Source organism: Penicillium psychrofluorescens, assembly GCF_964197705.1.
Source record: "Penicillium psychrofluorescens genome assembly, chromosome: 1".
Classification (NCBI taxonomy): domain Eukaryota; kingdom Fungi; phylum Ascomycota; class Eurotiomycetes; order Eurotiales; family Aspergillaceae; genus Penicillium; species Penicillium psychrofluorescens.
In genome coordinates, this window is record NC_133439.1 from 2,428,603 (window position 1) to 2,445,626 (window position 17,024).

At 47.9% G+C, this 17,024-nt stretch overlaps 5 protein-coding genes across 5 annotated transcripts; 3 read left to right on the forward strand and 2 right to left on the reverse strand.

Moving 5' to 3' along the window:
• Positions 1-1,819: 1,819 nt before the first annotated feature.
• On the forward strand, positions 1,820-3,441 carry PFLUO_LOCUS903 (uncharacterized protein; the record flags this gene model as incomplete). The annotated part of the gene is made up of 3 exons (XM_073786876.1): positions 1,820-2,066; positions 2,119-2,556; positions 2,603-3,441. 3 exons carry the CDS (start codon positions 1,820-1,822, stop codon positions 3,439-3,441), a joined length of 1,524 nt encoding a protein of 507 aa, XP_073634998.1.
• A 5,236-nt stretch (positions 3,442-8,677) lies between these two features.
• Positions 8,678-10,317, reverse strand: PFLUO_LOCUS904 (uncharacterized protein; the record flags this gene model as incomplete). The annotated part of the gene is made up of 5 exons (XM_073786889.1): positions 8,678-8,708; positions 8,761-9,441; positions 9,489-9,541; positions 9,593-9,855; positions 9,912-10,317. The coding sequence occupies 5 exons, from the start codon at positions 10,315-10,317 to the stop codon at positions 8,678-8,680; spliced, it is 1,434 nt and encodes a 477-aa protein (XP_073634999.1).
• A 1,587-nt stretch (positions 10,318-11,904) lies between these two features.
• On the forward strand, positions 11,905-13,478 carry PFLUO_LOCUS905 (uncharacterized protein; the record flags this gene model as incomplete). Its single annotated transcript, XM_073786900.1, has 4 exons — positions 11,905-12,306; positions 12,360-12,832; positions 12,883-13,306; positions 13,365-13,478. 4 exons carry the CDS (start codon positions 11,905-11,907, stop codon positions 13,476-13,478), a joined length of 1,413 nt encoding a protein of 470 aa, XP_073635000.1.
• A 755-nt stretch (positions 13,479-14,233) lies between these two features.
• On the forward strand, positions 14,234-15,240 carry PFLUO_LOCUS906 (uncharacterized protein; the record flags this gene model as incomplete). The annotated part of the gene is made up of 4 exons (XM_073786911.1): positions 14,234-14,283; positions 14,342-14,853; positions 14,911-14,947; positions 14,997-15,240. The coding sequence occupies 4 exons, from the start codon at positions 14,234-14,236 to the stop codon at positions 15,238-15,240; spliced, it is 843 nt and encodes a 280-aa protein (XP_073635001.1).
• Positions 15,241-15,296: 56 nt separating this feature from the next.
• PFLUO_LOCUS907 (uncharacterized protein) lies at positions 15,297-16,773 on the reverse strand (the record flags this gene model as incomplete). Its single annotated transcript, XM_073786922.1, has 2 exons — positions 15,297-16,124; positions 16,177-16,773. The coding sequence occupies 2 exons, from the start codon at positions 16,771-16,773 to the stop codon at positions 15,297-15,299; spliced, it is 1,425 nt and encodes a 474-aa protein (XP_073635002.1).
• Positions 16,774-17,024: the final 251 nt, after the last annotated feature.

Here is a 17,024-nt window from a genome sequence, read left to right on the forward strand (position 1 = left end):
GGAATGGGCATAGATGCGGGGAATGGGAGCTGCTTGGATCTTGGCGGCTTGACACATGGAGCTACTGCCTCACTCTGTAGCAGAGGGGCTTTGTTTCTTTTGAATCTCCACCCAGAATGCCGTTCATGTGGGGCGGGACTTATCTCGTCGTGTCTCTGGAGTCGAAACAACCTGTCACGTCACCCAAAGTGGAAACTGTATACCATTATATTGGGCGCCATCAGCCTCAGCTGTAGATATGCGTGTTTGAGAGTAATAGTCTGGGCTCCAAATCTTTTAATTTGCCAGATCCCGCCAAACAATACTGGAGTACAGATACTGTTAAATATAATAGGGCCAGGCCATCCGCTGAATACGCTGAATACGACGCAAATCACTCTAATCTTTCAGTTTGATCCTGCTACTCAGGAGGCGCTAGACGAACCAAGGGAACAAGGGAAACAAGAACAAAAGCTCCATATGAGACGGGACACACAGACAGACCACATTCTCCACATTTAACATGAGGAGAAGGGTATAGATCGAATGATATGCAAGCCCCACGTTGCTGGATGCATAGGAAATGCAGGATAGCTGGGTGGTCCGGGCTGGACGGAAGCCAGGAAGGGAAAGGTTATTGACTCGACAGAGACTTTATCAAGGTCATGATTCGCTATGCTACTGAGATCATTCGTGCTCGTCACAATTTGCCTCCTCTTATTCGGCAATCAGGACAGGCTTCAGTGCCGCAAAGCCTAACACAATTCTAAACGCGAAACAGCACGCGAGGACAGTAGCCACCACCCGAGCTATAATGAACGAGCACAATAATCCATCAGTCATGCAGTAGAATAACATATCATGCTCTTCCCGGTCGAGTGTTTGTACACAGAAATCTTAGACCGTTGATCTTCCAAAGCAACAAGCGAAATGGTAGACTGTAGCGCATTGTAGCTGACATTGCGGCAAGTCGAGGCGAGCTGAGCAAACTCATCAGGTTGTGGATCCCGATCAACATCTTCAAGGAACGAGACATGATGTACAAGCGATATTGCTCAATGTGTTGAGCAGGAGGAGCACGCGATGCTGGGTCCAAGGGTAGTTGCGGACGTTACGAAGACGGACGCTTTGCTTGCTCTCTTACCCAGCAAGGCAAGAATTGGCTACCTTGTGGCACGGTCAATCTTCTCAAGATGATAAGAAATGTAATAGAATGTTGTATAACTCACAGTACCGAGACCTGCAGTATAAGATTCCGTCCATTTAGTGTAAAAAATACACATTCTAGAAAGCCCTTGGAGATGAAACAGAGGAGTATTAAGAGGACATCTAGCATAGTCTAATGAAAACACCCTATATGATTGAGCTTGTACACACAATTAAACGTGAACCCATCCCTTCGACAGGAATGTTGACCAGGATGTAGATCAAGCAAACACTCCCGCAAAAAAGACGTTGAACTGACAGATAGCTTAATTCACGATCGGCAACAAGTACGTGCCCTTACAAAATTGCCATTTATGCTAGCATTTCATTCGATAATCACGGAGCTATTACTACCTAGGGACTAATAATAACTAGTATTATCCAATGTAATATCCGCAACTAAATTAAAAAATAGATTAAAAGTTCCATGGATTGGGGCTGCGATGACGTTTGGCGGAGAGGCATGACGTAGGTGCCATGTCTTGCCCGGATTCACCTGTTTGTGACAATCCATTGACATTCGCTTGAATCGCATCGAATTTTGGGTCTGAATATTGTCTGCACCAACAACCAGAGAGACTCGACAGTTACAGCGGTTCATCCTGTCGACCGCGCACAGAAGTGAAAAAAGAAAATGGCCACCATATCGATTAGCGCTCCCGGCGCGACCGGCGGGTTCCTCTACAACAATGGCTCCAACAATGCTCGGCTGTGCATCACTGCTGAGACGGGAGAATTCGACTCGGAGATAATTCAAAACTGGCAAGAGGAAGGATTTGATGTTCTCTATCTACCCTTTAATGGCGGCGGAAAGGAATACGAGTCTCAGTTGAAGTCAGTCAAGGACGGACTGGGCGTGGGCGAGAACTACGCTGTGGTCGGTATGTGCGCATGGAGTGAATTCTGGCGAAAATGGCTACTGACCTTCCAAAGCGTTCGGGGACGCCGCCAACTATTGCCTGGACTACTATCTCAAGCCCATCAACGCCGCCCGACTTTGCGCTCTTGTCGCATACTATCCGAGTAACATCCCAGACACCCGGTCTCGATTCCCAGCCTCGTTGCCCGTCCTCGTACATCTGGCTGGAAAAACGATTGATGTGACTACTGTTCCCGTTGCGCTGGGTCTTCAGGGAAAGAAAAAGCGCAAGACGCGACCCATCAACCCAGGCATTGGAACGGGAGAGCGTCTAGAATTGGCATATCCGGCATACACTTATGATTATGCTCAACCTGGATTTGCGGAGGCCGATTTGGAAGAGTTTGATCACTTGGCAGCTGGCTTGGCTTGGACCCGTACTCTGCGTGTTTTGAGAAAAGGATTCGCAAGAGAAGCAGACCTTGAAAAGCGATGGGAGGACCACCAGGAAGGTAAGTTAGTGCAACTTTTGGCCAAAATAGAATCTAACAATTGCAGCTAAATTCTTTGCTTCCAACTTGTCCAAAACCATGGATGGCTACGTCAAGCATAAAACCCCGACGGTTACTTTCGCCTCGACCTTGAGTGGTGCAACTGGCGCCCAGGCACTTCGGCGCTTCTATGAGCAACACTTCATTGGCAAACTGCCGCCATCCATGCGTCTTCGCTTGCTGTCGCGAACGACAGGAGCGGATCGGGTTGTCGACGAGTTGTACGCGGGGTTTGAGCATACTCAGGAAATCCCATGGATGTTGCCAGGAGTACCTCCAACCAACCGGCGTGTGGAGATCGTGCTGGTCAGCATTGTCAGTATGCGCGCTGGACGGCTCTATTCGGAACATGTCTACTGGGACCAAGCCAGCGTTTTGGTGCAGGTCGGCCTTCTTGATCCCAAACTAGTTCCCAAAACTGCCCAGGGGGTTGACCGACTCCCCGTCGTTGGCCGCGAAGCCGCTCGTCGGATTCTGAATGAAGACCCGGAAGTTGAGCAGGAAGACTACCACAATCGACTGATTCGTCGTGCGCGTGCTCGCGCTAAGCGGGGCCAGAGCTCGCGATCTTCACAGATCATGGAGGAATCAGCTGCCGAACTTAAGAGTGAAGCTGAGGCGCCATCGCAACCAAACCAAAAGGCCAAGGGCAAGTCGGTGGTGCGCGATCGCCGTCCTGCAGGGCCAGAGCGGACTGCAACAGAAACAACTGAGTACGAAGAGTCGCATGCGCAGGCTCCAGAAGACGACGAGGAAGCCGCAACCAAAACTGAATCTGGCGCCCCATCGAAAACTGCTTATGTTGAGGATGGTGGTGGCGACAAGGATAGCGCGGCTCAGCAGTGACGGTTAATTTCTGTGTACGGTGAGGGAATCACCATAGTTTTGTCTTGGATGGCGATGGACAAGCGGATGGTGATATGTATGGATGCTGTGATGTGGGGTTCTCTGGTTGGGTGTTTGGCGGACTTTGTTCTGATGATGAGTGATGTTCTTTCTGCAGATATCTTCTGCTTAGGGCTAGTTATTGCGAGCCTTTCTGTCATGTTCTGCCATTTGACTGATATGTTTCAGGAGCTCTTTAGTGTATATGGTTAAATAATGGCAATTGTGTTAATTTTTATAAAATTCGTATTCTAATTTTACGTCCTTCTATTATCCGTTCAAGTAACATCTCCCAAAAGACGCTTACGCTACTCGGACATCCACCCCCACAATAAGCTTTCGTTCTTACTATGCGAGTACAACACGCGTCAATATCAGGGTCAAAATCTGAATAGCCATACAAATTGGGCATAACATGAAACAATACTGTTGAAGCAAAACATAAGTTAAGCAAGTCCAAGGCTTGTCAGCCATAAAAAACTCGGGTGGACATCCCAAACATAACTAGGCAGAACTTTCTAAGATTCGAAATCACGCTTTCAAATTGACAAAAACACTCTTCAGTCTTTCCGTCCTTCCTTTGGGCACCTCTTTATTTTCGCTTGTTACCGGTCTTTCAGGCTGGGGGAGAAATAAGCCTGTGTTATTCTGAGTAGGTAGTCCGGATTGCGACTCTTGAACGCATCATCGAGATCTTGTGCAATTTTTTGCTTCTTGCCTGCAATAATGTCGAGCTTGTGGACATCTGAACAACATGCACAGTGCACCGTGCAGTGCCCAACTCCTTTTCTCCCCTGGAGTGCTGGTGACGCACGTTCCTCGCAGCAGCCACAGGCGCGGCCACAGCATCCTCCTCGTTCTGCACAATCTTCAACCAGCTCCTTCTGGAGAAACCACCTTGGGCTTTTTCTTATCGAATAATAGACCAGTCTTATGGATCCAGGGATCGTGTCTTCCGCGTCGGAGAGCCAGCGCTCTTGGTGCCGTTGCTCTATGCGAAGACTTTTCAGTTCCCCTTCCCATCGACAACTATTCATGCAGTCAGCTCGAAATTTTGGCCTCTTTTTTGTTTCTTTTAGCTTCTTGTGCAAAGCCTCCTTTCGCTGAACGATTTCTCGGAGACGCGTGTCGGCAGCAATGACGGAATAGAACGGGTAGCAGCAGAATTCATTCTTGCGATAAAAGTAAGTTCTTTGGCCCCAGTGAGTCCCGTAGGGTTTGATGACTGTAAAAGTACTGTCGCTATTTGACATAATGTCGTGTATCGTAGCCGATGCTGCTAGATAGATTGATGATCACTTAACGTAAGTGCTTGGCGTAGGGAGTTATTGGCTTGGTCTTTAGCCAGTGAGTGGTCAGGATGATCAGTATAAATTGTTGAGATGATTATTATTGGACGATCCGTAGGAGAGGAAAATTCAAGGGGGTTGAATTCGCCCTGACCTACCTCTTATGGATGCCGGATGAGCCGCTACCAGATTAGGACTAACTCTATTCCTACACGCGCTGAATATTATCTAGACTGTTTTCGTTCCGACATACAATAGGTGCTACATAATTATTGAAGTGTAAGAAGGCAAACGACACTATCCGAATCAGTATCTAATTTTCTTGACGTTCTAGACTCAATGTGGTACATGATCATGCCGGCAATGGCATTGTGACTTCTACTTCCCTATTTCTCTGACAAACGACTTGCTATCGTCCTCTTATCTTTCTTTCACAGATTGTCAAGTGGTATACAACAACATTGTCTGATAGTCGGGGTCAAGCAGAGGCCCTTATTGTGGTGTATGTTATAACGGACTTCCCCGCGTCCAGGAGATCAGGTCTTTTGAGTTTTCGAAACAAAGCCAATCATGATCTCTCTTATTATCGACCAGAGATTAAGCTTCTAGTGATCTTTGGACGAAATCTGGTAGTGGCAGCCTTATCACTTATTTGCTCCACTTTCTAAACACGAGGGGCGGAGACCTCCGATGCGCACTCGTTCTCCCTACGATGACTTGATTTCGATCGAGATAGAATATAACTATTAAATTATTTCTGCGTGAATTTTTCTTCCCCTAAACAATGATCGTTTTGTTCTTCTGGGCTTGGGAGATCCCGGTCGTCCTTGCATCGCCATGCCCGCCACGGGTGCGGATTCTGAATATGACTCTGGTCCACAGTTTCTGAGAGATGTGTGGGCACTTTCAGCCATTGCTATTCTAGTCGTTATTCTCAGAATTTTCGCTAAATTCAGGATCGCGAAATCTGGATGGGATGATGTCCTCATGGCTCTCGCATTAGTTAGCAACCCTTTCTTTCATTTGTCCAATTTGTTTCCGATAATGCTCCAGTGGATTTCTATCGTCTATACTTGTCCTAGAGCAGAAATTAACCATTCACTATTGCATAGCTTCTGGCAATAGTCGGATCAACCATGGCTACGGTGGCCGTGAATCTCGGCTTTGGTCGTCGTGTTGGAACCTTGGAACCGAGCGATGTCTCCAGAATCATCGAGTACGACTACTTCACACAGACCTTTGGGATTGCGGGTGGCACAATTGGGCGGGTCTCTTTTATCGTTTACATTATCGGATTGCTTGGAGTTAGCATATCTCACAGGGTTATTTTGTGGACCCTCGTTGTGCTCCAACCCATCGTCAACCTTGTCTTTGTCCTCATAATTTTTCTACAATGCCCAGGACTCGGATCTGGTATTTGGGAGCACTCTGGAAAAGTGAGATGTTGGAGCCCTCATGTTCAGGCATATTATGGATACTTCCAGGGGTGTAAGAAATCCTGTCCATGCCAGCGACGCAGATCAGTCTGTGCATACTAATGATGTGCCCTGGACTAGCATTCAACTCAGCAACTGACCTTTATCTCGCGGTGTTCTCGACGTACATATTCTGGAATCTTAATTTAAAAGTGCGAGTCAAAGTGGGTTTGATGACTCTTCTCGGGACGGGAGTCTTGTAAGTGAACATTTATCCTTGCAGAGTCTAAGCTAACTAGAAGGCATTGCCTATATAGTGCGATGATTGCGTCTATAATAAGAACGATACAAACCCGTGTTCTTGCAAAAAAGGACAAAGATCCAACCATTGCAACCATCAACCTAGATCGCTGGTTGTATATTGAAACCTATCTGGTTCTCATTACGGCATCAATCCCTTGTCTCCGATCCCTCGCCCGATTGATCAAGAGCCAGATATCTAGCACGGACAGATATACTCATGAACTGAGCTCACCATATACTGGAAATACTCTGTCGCTACCAAGAGCCAGAAATAGAGTTTCGGTTATTGGGAGTAGGGGGATGAAAAGGATTGCAGATGGAAGCGACACTGAAGACGATAATGTCGGCAACAGTGCCCATGGCAAATTCTCTGGATCTGACGACATCCATAGACAAGTCGAAATATCTGTGACTGTGGGATGAGGATCAAAATATCATTAATGTTTAATGAAGAACACTAGCTCTTTATTGGGTTTACTGTTGCCAAATTTCTAAGACGTAGAAAAGCGCAGAGATACGGGATAGTTCAATAGAAAAGTGGTCTACTCGGTCGCCTCGGGATTCACATTTCGCCCTAAACCCAACCAGGTTTCCCGACCCTTGACCATGACAGTGTCGCTTTAACAAACGAAGCAGAGTGATGCACCAGTTTCTTTTGGAAGCAGAGGCTATCATGATTTCATTTGACGGGCGCTGTATACTCGATCCCCCCGCCATCTCTTTTAAGAAAGAAAATACAAACTGGAGTAGAAGGGCTAAAAATAACTTTGAAACCACGCTTGACGTAAAGTTTTGGAAAGTTATCCTAAGTTAAGGCTAACTAACGCAGGGCTAACGTAAAAATAGAATCTGAATGGATCCAGCTGGATAATACGGAGTACACTGCAGGTGTTTGGCCCCAAAAATGTTTCCATTTGACGATCAGAACCAGTAGGAGTTCTCGTTGGTTGGCTAGTCTCACTCCGGGCGGTTAGCGGCGAGGCTCAGCACTTTACGGCCCCCATTCGTGCATCTCAAGGCAAACCAAGCTGGGCTTTTGGGTCGGTGTTTCGTTAGTCGCAGAGGCTCTCGCAAAACCTAAAATATTTGCCCAGGCATTTTTAAGTGATAAACTGCCATCCAGCTTCCCATCCACTGTACTCAACAGACCATCACTTACTTCAATACCCACACACTGCGAAGACTCTTCAAGATGAATTTGGGCTCTGCAATTATTCGAGGATTCCAAGTAAGAAACTGTCCCTGCTACTTTATTTTCACTCACTGACAAGCTAATAGTTGGTCTTTGCTGTTGTCGTCCTCGGACTCTCAGTGACTCTGGCCAAGAATCAAGAAGTAGGCGCTGTACCTGCAGCAACAGGCTATGCAGCCTTTACTGGAGGTATTGGTATTGTTTCTGCCCTTCTGGGAATTGCTTCTCTGTTTTTTGAACCACTGGAGGGTCTTATCAGTTGGGCCGTTGATGGGCTGGCAGCCCTTGCACTTCTTGCCGGGGGAATTGTATGTGGCATCCAACTTAACTTGCTTTCGAAGAAGAAATATCTGACTTTGCTTTCCTAACAGACCTATGCCGTTCTACTGCGCGGGACCAACTGCTCTGAATGGGAAACTCTATACAAGAATACGATTCTAAACGGAGGCTGTATCACTTACAAAGGAGCCTTATTATGTGCATATGAGGGCAAACCGAGCAAGCTAGAGGATCAGTGCCGATCGGCGACGGCTGATACTGCCTTTATGTTCATGACATTTATTATGTGTCTCACTGCTGCCGCTTTCAGTTTCTTCATGACCGGCAGACGCTGAAGACAATGAACGCTCCAAATCAGCCGTGCGATCCACCCAGAGAATTTTCTTATGATCAATATGAGATGATTTCTTTGGGGATGCATGTCGTGTTCAACTCAGCCTAATTTCTTTTCATGTCAGGGCAAAATTTTATATCGTTATGAATACCCTATCTTTTTATATGCAACGTGAATTATCGTTTGTTTGGATGACTGAAAAATGAATTGCTATCAGGGGTCCTTTTTATCCCAGTGAACCTATTAGCAAACCACAAAGGTATAAGATCTTGAGGAATCTCAAATTGTCCTTTTCATATATCATTTTTACTATGTGAGTGGCAGATCATATCATATTCTTGGTGAATTTCTATTTCGATATGGCCGATAGCCCCCAGATCTCCTCTTAGACAATTTCAATATACCTCTTCAGCTCCCTGTGGCAGAGTCAGTCCTTGAACTCATAAATAGGGGGTCAATTAGCCCTACCAGTCAGTCACTGCCTCTTTCCAGAGACCCAACTCATGCTCTCTAGTCACCGTAAAGAAATCAACAAACTCTCCGTCCAAAATCTCCCGAGAAATGCTATCCGGTGCTGAGAAACGTGCTAGAGCCAGATCTAGTGTGTTGGGAAGTAGTTCTGGGCGTGGGTCTCCCGGGTTTCGCGCTGACATAGGTGGCACGTTGATTTCTAGTTTCTTCTGGACCCCACGCCAGCCTGCTGAAAGGACGGCACTAAGTGCAAAGTGTGGGTGTAGATCCGCGCCTGGGATACGCACTTCAAAGCGCGTGGCACCGGGCTTGCAGACTGGAGGCGTGATCAGGCGTATCGATGCAATGCGGTCCTCCAGACCCCAGCTAATGTGCACCGGGGCCCAGTAGTTCTCCACCAGGCGTTTGTATGAGTTGACAGTCGGGGCGAATAGCGGCATAATATCAGGAAGAGCATCAAGCAGGCCAGCCAAGAAGTACCGACCTATATCAGAGAGATGGGAGATGTCAGCCCACCGAGGATTCTCTTCTGGTGTCTCCCTCGCGAAGAGATTCTGGCCATGGTTGTCGGTAAGTGAAATGTGAATGTGACCAGAGCTACCAGGCATCCCCTGCATGGGTTTTGCCATGAAGCACGGCGTAACTCCATGGTCAACTCCAAGAGATTTGGCGAGAAATCTGGAGTATGATTAGTTTTTGCTCCAAGGTATTTAAAAAGCACTCACTTAAACATGGCCACCTTATCAGCCATCTCGCTAACTTCACACACTTTTAGAGCCTATAGTAATAATTAGATAGGAACCATTTCAGCTGGAAACAAATGTAATACCGCTTCATATACGCCCGGCCCACCCTCAGTGTGCCATCCCTCGATTCCACAATTGATCTGAGCGCAGGTATTGAAGATGTCGTAGAAGTATTTCTTATTGGCAACTGGACGTGTCGAGCTGTAGCAAAACATGCCTTGGGTCAACGGCCGCAGAGCGCTGGGGGCATTCTTCTCAAGGAAAGCAGCGAGGTTAGGGTGTTGTGACACAGAACTACCATATCCGTCTTCGGAGGGAGTCTGAAAGTTCATGAATTCGAGTTCGACTTTACCGCATTGTAAATAAATAATACTCATTCATTGGAGATATCGTGAGACCTACCTCCTGCCAAAGCCTGGCATTCGTTCTCTGCAAGCCGGTCACAGATGCTCTTTAACATGCTCCTCCCGTCCGCCGAAACGGGTTTTCCGCCATTAAGAAACCGGACCAGAAAAAAAGGAATGTTCTCTTCCCATGGAAGGCGACGAAATGAATTTAGGTCTGGAACAGCTAGGAAATCCGCATATCCTGACTCTGGAGGCGCGACGCGAGCATCAGTCGTCCACAGCATATCATGCATATCCCAGCCGAAGACAGCGGAGCTAAATCCAAAACCGCTTTTCATTATGCCCAAGAACTTTTCCTTTGACATTACTTTTCCTCGTAGGACGCCATCACTGTCGATACCGGCGACCTTGATTTTGATGTCATCCGCAAGTAAATTGGGGAGGGTCTCGAGAGTGATCATTGTGGGAGTTATCATTCTGCGCGAAGCATAGATTATTGTTCACAAAATTTTTGAAAATTAAGAGAGTAAAATCAAAGCAGAAGACTAGTTTTGGTGCATAATGGCTCCGTTTTATGATGACCCATCGTGCGGGTCATTTATCTCTGCTTTCCTTCCCGGAAAGTCGAAAGCCCAAGGGCACCATTATCGCGCGCGCAGACTTTGAGTGCTACCGCGCACTGTGTACTATCGGTGCAGTTGATAACAAGTCCACAATGCTTTACCAAGCAGCCGAGTCCCTGCCGTCGGGTACTATTTGCTTCAAGCGACCAGCATTCCCGCGGTCCGCCATGGTGGGGCACATCGCGGCTATCCGCTCAGCGCACCAGAGCCGCGATGGATCAGGAACATCCATAAAATGGGGGAGTAAAAAGACACATATGAGACTTGGACTTATGTTATCCGACAGTTAGTGGCTTGACTGAATTAATCGGCAATCAAAATGACACGCACACTTCGCGTCGCTATCCTCGAATGCGACACTCCGATTGATTCAGTGAAAGTCCGATATGGAACATACGGGGATTTGTTCAATGGTTTGCTACAGGAGGGGCTCGATTCACTCTCAGACTTTCCTACTAGCATAACCTTACACACAAGCAAGTGGAATGTGGTGGAGAACCCAGTTTACCCTGCCACTGCCGATTTCGATGCCCTTCTCCTTACTGGAAGCAGTACGTCAATAGAAGGTCCGCCATATACCTTACAGGTCTTCTAACCTCACTAGAGCATGATGCTTTTTCTGATGCCCCGTGGATAATTAGTCTCACCAACTACGTTCGCGATGTTTTCCAACAGCAGCAGAAGCCCTTGATCGGAATCTGTTTTGGACATCAAATCTTAGCGCGGGCCTTGGGTGCGCGGGTGGGGAGAAGTACGGCAGGGTGGGAGATATCAGTAGATGAAATTAGTCTAACTGATGTTGGGAAACTTTTGTTTGAGAAAGATACACTAGTAAGTCCAATGTTCATCTCAACAAATGGGCCTGTGAGCTAATTATTGTTACAGTACTTGCAGCAGATGCATCGTGATATCGTTCATGATGTGCCGAAAGGATGTGTGAATCTCGGGCATAGTCCTCGTTGTGGTGTCCAGGGACTGCATATCCCTATGAAAGCCTTGACGGTTCAAGGTCATCCCGAGTTTAATGAGTTTATCATGTCTCAATTACTGCAGACGCGGCATAAACAAAAGGTTTTCGATGACAGTCTATTCCAAGACGGACTGTCCAGAGCTGGAAAGCCGCATGATGGGAATCTGGTAGGGAAAGCTATCTGTAAATTTCTTCTGCAGTGAACGAAAGAATTAGACAATTTTTGGAAATACTTCAAAAGGAATGAGGCTTGAATTGTAAAAACATAGTATACGAGCTTATGTCGAAGAGCTGAGTGAACCAAATGAGCGAGTCCTTATCGCGTGGAAACAATGACCGCGCTGAGAGGCTACGGTCCCACAGACTATAAATTCCGCTCAGCACGCCCACTTCCACTGCCCCTAACACACCACTTTAACTAAATCCTTGAACCGTGAAAATATCAACGGCACAACATGTCGAACCACATTCGTACCATCTGTCCGTCCACTCACCAAGTCATCTACGACCATCCAGCCACCTCTTTGGAGGAAGCCATCAAAGTCGCCTCCGCATCTAAAACTGCGTTTCAGTCGTGGCGGGCTGAGCCTCTGGACCAGCGCAAAGCAATTGTCTCCCGAGCGCTGGACATTATTGACAAGCGGAAAGATGATCTTGCCCGGGAACTGACTGTCCAGATGGGGCGACCGATCAGGTACTGCGGCGTCGAAATTAAGACCGCCCGTCTTCGTGCTGAGTACCTGCTCGATATCGCTGAAGAGAGTTTGGCAGATTTGCCCGGTCGCCCTGAAGCTGGTTTCCGGCGCAGGGTCAAACGCGTGCCTGTCGGGCCGACACTTATTGCAGGTGCATGGAATGTAAGCAATTTTTGACACTAGAGTAAAGGAACTGCTGTTGACCATCAGCATAGTATCCATACCTGACCACTGTCAATGGTCTCATCCCTGCTTTGTTGGCAGGCAATACCGTTATCCTCCGTCCATCGCCGCAGACCCCATTGTTTGGTGACCGCTTACTCGAGATTTTCTCGGAGGCAGGTCTTCCAGCTCATGTACTCCAGATCATTCACGTTGGAAGCCTTGATATTTTGGATCAGATTTCCCAAATTGCCGACATCCAGTCTGTCTCATTTACCGGTTCGACAACAGGCGGGATTCGCTTGCGCGAGGCAACTGCCCGCCACATCAAGCCGGTAAACCTTGAACTGGGCGGAAACGATCCTGCCTATGTGCGCGCAGACGTAGACATCAAACACGTCGCAGAACAGCTGGTTGATGGGGCTATTTTCAATTCCGGACAAAGCTGCTGCTCTATCGAGCGGGTGTATGTGCATGCGAATGCCTACGATGAATTTGTCCGAGCAGTACAGGATGAGCTGAAGTCGTACGTTTCTCTTCATTTTTGAAAGTTGATTTCCTTAATGACTCCTGTAGGTACAAGCTCGGTGACCCTCACGATGAGACAACAACCACTGGCCCAGTTATTTCCCAGGCAGCTGTGCGAAAGATCAAGGAGCATGTTGATGACGCCCTGGCCAAGGGAGCGATAGATTCTACTCCAGAAAACACGAGTTTCCTTCTGGCCAAAGCATCGTCTAATCAGAAAGGAAACTATGTCGCTCCAATTGTTCTGACCAACGTCAATCACGAAATGCTAACTTTGAAGGAAGAAACATTTGGTCCTGTTATGCCGATTATGAAAGTGGCCAGTGATAATGAGGCTATTGCTTTAATGAATGATAGTGACTACGGACTGACGGCTAGCGTGTGGACGAAGGATATTGCGGTGGGAGAAGAGCTTGTTGACCGGATCGAGGCTGGCACAGTCTTCATCAACCGCTGTGACTATCCAAGCCCGGTAAGAGACGTTATCACACATTACAATTATTGCTTGAAGCTAACATTCTGCAAAATAGGATCTTGCTTGGACTGGTTGGAAGACATCCGGTTTGGGATGCACCCTCGGGCCGCGGGGATTTGATGCATTTGTGAAGTTGAAGAGTTACCATATTAAAGAGGCATTTGCATGAACTATGTTGTACCTTGAGAGATGTTAAAAGCTTTCTTAACGTTTGATTTGAATGAGATTATTATCTGTGCTCAGTTGCATATAATGACGAAGGGTGAATTGAATACCCGTATCAACTCATCTAGAGACTAGGACATTTCATATTTCGATTACCAGCCACACAAGTATGTGAAGAGCGACTGAATATACAAATCGTAGGGTTGAGTAATTTCCACGCGTTGCTATTGCTACAACTTTCATGATCTGCTGACCATCTTTGCCGACAGTCGCATGTACTGCAGGATACTGACTGAATCCTGTGGGACCCACATCATCGCGGTCCCGGACCGCGCTGGACCACCAGCCCTTCAGAAACTCGGAGCCAGCTACAACCACAGAATATTCAGTTATCGCCCCCTCATGCCCCGCACTAATAGATAAGAAAAGTACTGTACCGCCGGATATAGACCGCGTTCGGATTGTAAAGTGATAGACCGAGCAACTCTGAGGCCGTGAGACAGCGCCTAAGACCGCGATCCTTTGCCCGTGTGGAGAAACAGGTGCTAGCTATGGCGGTACAGCTTGTAGTCGGACCGAGTTGGACTATCGATAGATTCTCGGTGGGGTAGGGAAGAAGAAGGAGTCATGGGTTAGAAAACAAAATATTTAACCAAGAGCTGCTTTCCGAAGTCTTTTCATTGCCGGTCTATAACCACATCCATTCGAACTACCCAATACAAGATACTAACCTTACCGACCCATAATCACATTGAAACAATGGTAGGACGACTCGCAGGCAAGAACGCCATTGTCACCGGCGCAGCTGGGTATGTCGGCCCTCACCCCACACAATTCAACGGGACGAGTCTAATAGTGAGTGATCAGTGGCATCGGGCTCGAAACCACCATTCTCATGCTCTGTGAAGGCGCCTCGGTCCTGATGGCCGACATCAGTGAAGCAGGTCTCAGCACGGCCCTTAACAAAGTGAATGAGATTGTCCCGCCAGCTTCCCGTATCGGGAAGGTCGAGACCAAGGTTGTTGATGTCTCGAACGAGTCACATATTGAAGCCGCAGTTGCACATCTTGATTCATGGGGCGGGTTGGACGTCATGTTCAATAATGCAGGAATCATGCATCCCCGGGACGGAGACTCGGAGGAATGTCCTGAGGAGATTTGGGATCGGACTATGAACATCAATGTCAAGGGAGTGTGGTTCGGATCCAAGCATGCTGTGCGCAGCCTTCGAAAGCACGGGAAGAAGCGTGGGAGTGTTATCAACACAGCCAGTATGGTTGCATTGGTTGGAGCTGCCACGCCTCAGTTGGCATACACCGCGAGCAAAGGCGCGGTGTTGGCCATGACGCGGGAGTTGGCTATTGTGCATGCACGAGAAGGTAGGACTTTAAGTATGGACTCGCGAATGGAGGCAATGCTGACATGAACCATCGCAGGATTCCGCTTCAACTCCCTCTGCCCTGCTCCACTCAAGTATGTGACTATCAGATTCGGAAAAGTCACGAAGCTGACAAAACTGCAGTACCCCTCTTCTCCAGAACTGGCTCGGGAACGACAAAGAGAAGCGATTCCGACGTGAGGTGCATTTTCCCACGGGTCGATTTGGAGAGGCTATTGAGCAGGCCCATGCCGTCATCTTCCTTGCTAGCGATGAGAGCAGCTTCGTCAATGCAGCCGACTTTGTTGTAGACGGTGGATTGACCAAGGCGTATGTGACACCGGAGGGTTCAGCGACTCAGGCCCCGAAAAACTTGGCCCAGTCATAGATCAAGGATTTCCGATGCGTTTTTGTATATAATTCCATCCAGAAATCTTGCTTTAATCAGGCGAATGAGATCCAGATTTGGTTTTGTTGCATCGCTTGGCAAATATTCCATGGACCGGATTCAGCTACTGGTCGTTGCCACATGGCTTCAAGTAGAAGTAGAGTCCGCTGCATATTACCAAGGCCAAACTTGTCGACCATGGCATTCAACCTTCGTTTGAGACTGTCCTGTTGCTCTGAGTCCGTAAGACAAGACCCAACTACCGCGATCGGCCAGCATAAACCAGAGTTTATGCGAACAGTAGGCGATAATTCATCCAAGTAAACCATTGCCTCGGTTGCAGCTGCGTTGATTAACCCTTGATACATTCCATCAGGTGTGTATCGGAATCCTTGCAGTGACATGTAGAGGTAGGCAAGCATCGCTTGTTGGAAAATGAGGCCAGCTAGATGAACTTCTGGAGTAACTGAGGGATATGGCGACCAGCGCAGGATCTGAGCTTGCAAGGATGCAAACATCGCAATGTCATCTGCGGTTGGCACAGGAGCCTGTGAATCTTCCATCATCCACTGTCGGCCGAGATCAAAGATGCACGGAATCAACAGCAAAAGCTCTAGCCAGCAGCCGCACAAATTCCCCACATACTGTGAGGCGAGAAGGTGGCGAGCACGTTGTTCGAGGTCGAAGTTGAGGAAGAGTTGTCCACTAAAGCGAGCATCAATTGAAATCATGCTCACGGTCGCTGTGTATGTGTAATATTCAATTACGAAATCTTTCAGATCTCGGGGAACTGTGGCATCGCTTTGTTCGAGAAGCTTGACCAGAAGTGAGTGGGCTGCTGACAGATGGTCAAAAACAGTTCCGTTCACATCCCCTTTGGCTGTCTGTTGGACTGTCATCAATTCATATCGACAAATCGCGGTTAATGTGCCATACCTCAGTAAAACACATCACGAGAGCTCCCACTAGAAGCATCAACGGGTTGGATTCCTTGCCTTCGATGAATTCTGTCACGCCACGCCGAAAAAGCTGAAGAGCCTTGGTGTAATGTCTATTGGCAATAGCATCAGACTCATCTCGATGTCGGAATGCGCGATGTGCTGCACTTTGGGTGAGCACTAATTGCAAAAGCAGATCACTGGTAAACGCAAGTGGCACAATTTGGACTAAGAATGGATTGATAGGTGTCGAGCCGTTGGCCATGCAATCCGCTGTATTGGCCAAGTAGTGGCTCAGAAGCTGATAAGACTCAGAGTCATGGCCAGGTAACATAGATAAATGTCGGGGCAAGACATTCTCCACAGCCATTGAAGAAATGAGTCCTCCATCGCCGTGACTTGCATAGCTAGCGATTGAAGGACGGCGGTCCGTGAGATTTGGTGAGGGGGTCTCGTCCGGCTGGTCGCTAGTGTGGAGAGATTGATTAGAGATGAATGAGATGGCGGTTGCGGCCCTAGGCATCTCAATTGCATCGATCTCATCGACGCTTTGAAGAATATCAGAATCCTGTCCATCGGCGGCAAAGCCTTGCATTTCTTCCGGTGGCCTAGATCCCCTTTTCCCGGGTACAGTCGTGGGCCATAGACAGCTTAGGTCATTGCGCGTGCACCCACCACAGATGGGGCGGACTTCGTCGCACTTCTTCTTGCGGCGCCTGCAAGACCAGCAGCCGGTGCGCACGCGGACTATGCGCTGGGTGCGAGTCTGCCGGTTTGGCGGCATCGTGAATCGACAATGGAAGGATGCTAGAGAGATCCGACGGGGTAAATTGCAAGGAAAAGAGG